The sequence below is a fragment of the Pygoscelis adeliae genome, unplaced genomic scaffold, assembly GCF_000699105.1.
Source record: "Pygoscelis adeliae isolate BGI_AS28 unplaced genomic scaffold, ASM69910v1 Scaffold431, whole genome shotgun sequence".
NCBI lineage: Eukaryota > Metazoa > Chordata > Aves > Sphenisciformes > Spheniscidae > Pygoscelis > Pygoscelis adeliae.
Genome location: NW_008824047.1, coordinates 55221 through 62997, shown reverse-complemented (window position 1 = coordinate 62997; position 7777 = coordinate 55221). Strand labels below are relative to the sequence as shown.

Genomic DNA, 7777 nt, shown 5'->3' with positions numbered 1-7777 from the left:
GTCCCCTTTGATGCCGCATCTAAGGCCAGGGCGAGACAGACCCCATCAGCCAGCTGGGCAGCCCCTTGGCAGGCAGGACAGCTGCAGCCCCCCAGGCCTGTCCCTGATCCCAACTAGTACTGTCTGAAAGGCGTCACTGCCCCAAGGACAGCAGATCCTTGGCAGGGGCACCCACAGGGCATGGGGCACGAGACACCTCTCTGGGATGCAGCAGGGTTACCGCCAGGTGAGGGACCCCGAGGGCCCTGACTGCCATGTCACAAGGTGGCACGAGCGTGGCCACACACGGCCTTGGGTCTCACCCAGCTCCTCGAGGCGCTTCTTCTGCTCCTCCCTCCACTTGCGGATGCTCTCAGGTTCCTGGGTCAGCCGGTCAGCCTTGGCTATGGCTGCGTAGGCATCCGTGGGGCCGTTGGACTCCTGCAGGACACAAGCACCTCACCATCAGCACCAGCTCCTCCCACAGCCCAGCCCAGCCACCTCGAAGGGCCGGCAGCAGGGCAGGACTCCACGCTCCCAGCACTCGGACAAGCCAAGACAGGAGGTAGGGAGGGTGACAGCCTGGGACATCTGGGACAGTGTCCCCAAAGCACTGCTCAAGCTGCTGTCCCAGCTCCCAGGCCCTGCCACCCAGAAAGACTTCCCAGCATTCCCCTCCTTGACTTGCTGCTCGCTGCCAACACAGCTCTCGCATCCCCTGGGCAGCCCCACAGCAGAGGACAGCCACCGGCTTTGTGACATGCTCCTGTTGTGGTTTAACCCCAGTCGGCAACTAAGCACCACACAGCCGCTCGCTCACTCCCCCCCGCTGGGAAGCAAAAGCAAGAAAACTCATGGGTTGAGATAAGAACAGTTTAATACTTGAAATAATAATAATATAATAATAATGGAAAGTAAAACAACGTGAGAGAGAGAGAAAAACAAAAAAAAAAACAGGGAAAGGAAAAAAATTGATGCAACCGCTCACCACCCGCTGACCGACAGCCAATCAGTCCCCGAGCAGCAATCGCTGCCCCCCGGCCAACTCCCCCCGGCTTATACACTGAGCATGATGTCACACGGTATGGAATATCCCTTTGGCCAGTTTGGGTCAGCTGCCCTGGCTGTGCCCCCTCCCAGTTTCCTGCGCACCTCCTCACTGGCAGAGTATGGGAAGCTGAAAAGTCCTTGACTTAGTATAAACACTGCTGAGCAACAACTAAAACATCAGTGTGTTATCACATTGTTCTCATGCTAAATCCAAAACACAGCACTGTGCCAGCTACTAGGAAGAAAATTAATTCCATCCCAGCCGAAACCAGGACAGCTCCCCACCAGCACCTGGCTTCCCTGGCCCTGACTTGGGCCGAGGCAGCCCCAGGGCTGAGTGTCATTACAGGCTTGGCCACAACAGACAGGGACAGCCCAGGTGAGAGGCAGAGCCCAAGGGAGGTACAGCTCTATGCCTCCGAGCCGAGCTGCCTGTGGGGCTCCTGCCAGGCCCAGCACCACGTTGGCTCAGCACCTCTCCTAACACCTTCCGCTGGCCAGGATGCCCAGCCTGACACCGAGCTCAGCAATGGGATTACGGCTCTCCTCCAAGATTCCCAATCTAATTAAGTCTGTCCCATCTCTAATGAGATTATCATCTCATAAACTAGGCACGGGCAATGCACATGCCAGACTGCTGGGCACCGAGTGGGGTGAAGGGCTTGTCAGATGCTGGCACAGCTTCTCCTGTAGCCAGCAGAGCTGGGCTTCGGGCTCCCAAAGAGAGCTGACACCCAGGCTGGTGGCCCCCATGAAACACCCTTGGCCATGGGGCAAGTGGCTTTAATGGGAGGTGCTGCCAGGACTTGGCACCAAGGCCACAGCAAAGCAAATGTCCCATGGCAGCCCTGTCCTGCCTCTGGACTCTGCCAAGAGATGCTCCTGACTGCCCCGGAGGCCTCCAGGAGCTACCCAGGCTGGAGAGAGGGGGCTTCTGTGGGGAATGGAGGATTTGTCATCTGCTCTTAGGGCCCAGGCACTCCTTCAGGACACAGGCCACCTGCAAACTGATTTGGGGCAGGTCATGGCAGGCGGGACCAATCTTCTCTTCAAAGAGGGGTGAGAATGGAGCAGCCAGGACTCCCCCACGAGACCCAGACCTTCCCAGGAGCACCATAGCTGTTCTGGGGCTGGATAGCGAAGTCCAGTCAATCCTGGGGGCAGAGCAGCAGAGTGCTGGCCCCATACCCACCCAATCCCCCTTAGCACCGCAGAGCCAGGGCAAGGGGCTGAGCTCTCACCTGAAAGACATCTCCATTGACAGTGGCTCCTCCATTCTGGAAACCAGCTAGAGAAAAAGGAAGAGAGAAAGACAAACACAACTATGGTAGCTGCAGGTGTTCCCAGGGGGGCTGGTGTTCATGAAACTGAAGCAAATCAGTTCCTGGGAGTTTGGCTGTGCTATTTCCAGCCCAGCACACCCATCCACAACAGCCCCACATATGTGGGCCAGGCCCCATGGTCTCCTGTCCTTGGTGGGATTCAGCCAGCACTTCTCTCTCTCCCAGACAAGCCTCTCGGGGCATTTATGTCTTTATGGCGTTTTCACTGGTGTTTTATCTTATCTGAAGATTAGGGAAACTGTTCCAGGCACGGGGCTGGACACAGGCAGGTGCTCTGACTGTAGAAAGACAACCTGAGCAACCCCAACCTGCAAGCAGCTAGGCAGAGGCTGCCGATGGACACAGACAGCTGACCCAGAAGCTGTCAGCTGAGTGCCCAGCAGTGCAGGGCTGTGACGGGAAGGCAACCCTGCCAGGGACAGAGCCCACAGAAACACTGCAGTGTGCTCCACCAGGAGAGGAGGGTAGGCGGGCATGCCAAGGTCCTCGAGAGCCCATCTAGGGGCATGTCCCTGGGACGAGCTGCAAGTTAGGGCTGGGAATGAGGCACCACTGAAACCCACAGCTGGGGTACAGCCCCATCTCCCCCCCAGCCCAAGCTCCTGCAAGCAGCTAGGCAGAGGCTGCCGATGGACACAGACAGCTGACCCAGAAGCTGTCAGCTGAGTGCCCAGCAGTGCAGGGCTGTGACGGGAAGGCAACCCTGCCAGGGACAGAGCCCACAGAAACACTGCAGTGTGCTCCACCAGGAGAGGAGGGTAGGCGGGCATGCCAAGGTCCTCGAGAGCCCATCTGGGGGCATGTCCCTGGGACGAGCTGCAAGTTAGGGCTGGGAATGAGGCACCACTGAAACCCACAGCTGGGGTACAGCCCCATCTCCCCCCAGCCCAAGCTGCACACCAGGGCCACAAGGCCAGCCCCGTGCAGGGCTCTCCGCTGCTACGCAGAGAAGAGGCTTTGAAGGAGGCAGACTCTAGGCTCTGAGCTGCCACAGCTCTGATGACCACAGGGCTTCTACCAGCCAGCTAGCTGCAGGCACAGGCAGCCGCACAGCCACAGTGCAGCTCAGGCAAGCGCCATCCCCACAATGCTCGCCCCCACGGTGCGGCTCCGACTACACCCAGCTCCAGCCTGTCTGACTGCATTTATCACCACAACTGTCAACACCTCGCTGGGCCCAGGTCTGCCTCCGCGGCCCTGTGTGCGGAGAGGTGAAACCACTGCTCCACAGCCAGGACAAGGAGGCCCTGTGGGCCTGGGTTAGGGGAAGGAGTCAGAGTACTGTGGCCGCAGTGTCCCTAAGTCCATGTGGAGAGCAGACCCTGAGCCCCTGCTACCTACCAAAGGCCCCGCAGACTGGAGGCAAGAGATCAAGATTAGCACCTTCTACCTGCAGGGCCTGGGACCACAATGTCCGCAGTGGAAATGCCTTCCATTTTGCACCCCGAAGGGCTCTCCTGTCTGCGGGGACAGTGACAGGGCTGTCATTGCTCCTCAGCTCTGCCTGGATGCCCTCACTTTGGGGGCACTGAGACACGGAGACAAGGGTCCATCCAACCCAAGGAGCCCAGCCTGAGCACACGGGGGAGGAATAAGCCCACAGCTGGCAAGCTCAGGGTTCACCCCACATCCTGAGGCTTGAGAGGGAACCCCAACATCAAGATGCCTTTTAGACTCTTGACTGACGAAAGGACCAGGACAGATAGGAGTGTAGGAGTAACTACTGAACAAAGGAGACACACTAAAGAAGGGCTAGCTGGCTAGCCTCTCTTCCCTGCACAGGAATACACCATTAGAAAGGGAGAAAATTAAGATTTCTCCTCATTTCACGTTTTGGAAAAAATGTTTCACATTATTTGACTAGGTAATGTGCGATGCTCCTTCAATGCACCACCATAGTGCATACGTGTGATTTTGAAAGAAAAATTTGTAGGAGGTTGATAGATTAATCAATAATTTATATAAAATTAGCTTAATTAATAAGAATTCATCAGAATATTGCTGTCTAGCAAAAAACACATTTGCTTTTTAAAGATACAGCCTACTTTCTTTTTTTTTTTTAAATGTAAGTGCAAAGATTAATGTCTTCTCCCTCCAGATACCTCTAAAAATTTCACTCCCTTTGACTGAAGCTGATAGAACACACACCTAGCAACGTCCAGGGCACTATTGAAAGCACATTCTTTTTGTCTTTTCTTGATCCTTTGACTGACTTTTCAAATACATTTACACTATGTACTGTACTGGTTTTAAATCGTGTGTCTCTGTACCTGGAAAGGAAGCCGTGTCTACCTATTCCGTTCTAACTCTGTGTGCTTCAGTGTGTTTCTCAGCCACCTTTGTCTGTTTCCTCCAGCAGATCTCTGTTTCTCTGCAAATCCATACAATAACTTGGACTGCAAGCATCCCTGTCCATTCTTGCCTTATCTTAGCATACTGCCACTTTTCAATCGGGCTTATCTGTAATTTGATTTAAAAGGTTCTGGATACCGGTGGGCTATAATGGCATCTGTACTGCACTGCATCATATTATAAAACACTACAAACATGGACAATAATTTAACTCAATTGTTTGTTAGGGGCTCTGAACAGTTTCTTCATTCTCATGCTAGGATTACACTGGATACAGGAGATCCTGAGCTGTTTTCAGTGTTATTGGGAAACAAAAAGTGAACCACAATGAAAACATCTGTTTAATATAGTTTTAGCGATTCCCATGGAAAAACCTTGAATCAATGCAAATTTGCTTACAATTAATTTGAAATATTTACAAACATGGATGTCCGAGTTCTATGTTGCTGGCAGATGTGAAACCAATGTGTTTTATACAAATTAAAATTTGCACGGATTTGCATCCTAAATAAGACTCACTGTTTCAAATAAGGCCTTCAAACCATAACTCTCTGCGCTCCAGCATAGTGTGAAAAACATTTGGATATAAAAGGTAAATCAAAAGAATTACTGCTAAAAAACACATTTGGAAAGTACCAGTTGAAAATCCTGCATAGCCTCTGTTCCAAAATCCCACAAGCAGTCTATTCAGGTCTGGTGCTCCAACACTATGAATGAAATTAGCAGGAAAAAGTAACAAGTGGCTAGCTGATTATACGGTCAGAATTTTGCATGGCTGGATATTTTTATTTCGTGATGTTTTCAGCTTAACCAGTTTCAGTTTCTATAGTTGGTCAATCCTCTGGGGGAAAAAAAGGATTTTAGAGTTTGATGTGGTTCCTTTTGGAGTCACACTGACTTCAATAAGAACAGAGTCATGCCTCTCACTCTGCTTTAATTCACTGGCCAGTCTGGGTATCTGCAAACATGTTTATTAGGAGGAAATACTTTATAATATTCTAAAACAACTCCATGGTATTTCCCATACATAATAATTCATGCTAAAATGTGCTAAACATCGGGGGTTATAAACATGATTGCTAATACACAGCACTTAGCCAAATATGCATAAATAATGTTATGTCCTCATAAATCATAACCACGTGAATTCAGTAATTTTGCTTGCCCTGAGTGGGGGGCGAGAGGAGAGAGTCCCGTGGTCTCGGTCCCGGCGGGGGCAAGGGTGCTCCCCGCGGGGGCGAGTGAAGCTCCTGTGTGGGGCCTGGGCTCCCCGGCCTTCGGACTCTCCCGGGCTGGGGCCTCGCTGAGGGGACGGCCGGTGCTATGCGTGCTCGGAGCGCTTCATTAAGAATGGTGTTCTGTCATCGCTAAGTGGGGAGGCAGGAAGTGACTGCTGAATAAACCCCATTACCTCCCTACGGGAAAAACTCTATGGTAAGTCCCGGCCATTTTAATTAGGTAGTCTGAAAAATTCCCTTTCTTGTCGCTAGTGATGAATGGGAGAACCTTTCCTGGTGTCTTGGGAGGGTTAGCTAGTGGGTTTCTATGGAATGTGGTTTCTCAGAAAATTGTTTCTAACCCTCACTGTTTGGTAATGCCAACTGGGGGGAGGCCGCTGGGGATTGTAATGATCTAATCTTGCTGTCTGCTGCATAACATGGGCTGGGTTGCTTAACCTTTGGTTTGCCAGGGCCTTGGGGCTGTGCAGCAGTTGGATAATAACAAAAAAAACCTAATCTGCAGGTGTGGCTTGTTGGGGAGAAAACAGTGCTGTGGAGCTGAAATACTTAGGGCTGCTCAGTGAGAAGTCATTAAACATGCTGGCCAATGAAAATTACCTTCAGGTGTCTTGGGTTTCTTTCTGAATTGTAGGGCATCATGTGGTGTTCCTTGGATTGCAGAGTTTTTTACAAATATGTATTTTCTTTCAAGAGTAGTTTGTCTGATTTTGTTGCTTCATATTCACTTTTTAAGACTGTGCTTTGCATTTTTTGGTGTGATGTCACTGTAGAGTTATAGGGCTTAAAGGGACTCAGAGGCATCCAGCCCGGCCTTTCACAGCTGAGATAGGTGCAGATGTTCCTCATTGTTCCAGACAGATATTTTGCCCCTCTGAGCCAGGGGAATTCAACAACCTCCTGAAGTAATTAATGTACTGCAGTGTTTCTCTGTGACTATAGTTATGAGGAAACTTTTTTACAGATATCCCCTCTAAATCTTTACTGCAAATTAAGCTGGTTGGGCAACTTTAACTGACAGACAAAGGAGGCAGAGCAATGTTAACAATTGTTTTCCCAGTGCTACCGTTTCCCTGGTAAGTGTATGAGGTTTAAGCCATTGCCTTATGCTGCACATATATATGTGCAAAAACTGTCTTCCAGCTCCTATTCTGTTGCTGTAAGATATCATAGTACTTATTAATCTGCTGAATCTGGACAGATAGGACCAGCTGCACTCACCAGTGTCCCTGTTACTATTTTCAAAACCCTGTGGGCAGCTGTGAAACTAAAGAATCCTGTTTCCTAATGCTACCTGGTATTGCCGCGGACAGCAGGCTGGGGGCTGGAGGGGAGGAGAAGGAGTCAGAAGGAGGGATTCCGGTTTTAGTTCAGCTTCCTGTTGAGCCCTGGTGTGAAGTAGAGGAAAATGCTCCTTAGACTATAACGGGGAGAACTTTTTCAGTTAGAAGACGGCTACTGTCCAGAGCCTGGTGTGAAAACTGTAGTCCAGACAGCTTCAATATCAGGATCCTCTCATTCTTCTGTCCTCTGGGGATTAGCTTTTCACCAGGGCTGGGCTAGTGACAGACTTCACTGGTGAGTCCTTCTCCTTTGGTATTTCACACCTGGCTGAAAGGGGCTCAGGTGTGCAGTCCTGCTTCTTTCTTTGAAATGAGATAGAGTAAATCAGTCCACCTGGAAAAGATTTTTTTTCTTGTTTCCTTTAGCTGGACTTTGTTAAATAGCATTTGCTGTTTAGTGAGACTTAGCTATCCTCTCCAAAGTCATTTGTACATTGCTATTGCTGCAAAACACTGCTACAGTTAGCTTGTA

General features: G+C 50.6%; 1 protein-coding gene across 1 annotated transcript in view; it reads right to left on the bottom strand.

The window, feature by feature from the left end:
* CLTB (clathrin, light chain B) overlaps nt 1-2954 on the bottom strand; it is a 6233-nt gene extending 3279 nt beyond the window's left edge. The window contains exons 1-4 of the mRNA XM_009333527.1: nt 2936-2954; nt 2271-2317; nt 303-420; nt 1-19 (exon numbers count right to left, since the gene is read on the bottom strand). The exon at nt 1-19 is cut by the window's left edge and continues 102 nt beyond it. Coding sequence (XP_009331802.1) covers nt 1-19; nt 303-420; nt 2271-2317; nt 2936-2954 — 203 coding nt within the window. The remainder of the gene's footprint in view (nt 20-302; nt 421-2270; nt 2318-2935) is intronic.
* Nucleotides 2955-7777: the final 4823 nt, after the last annotated feature.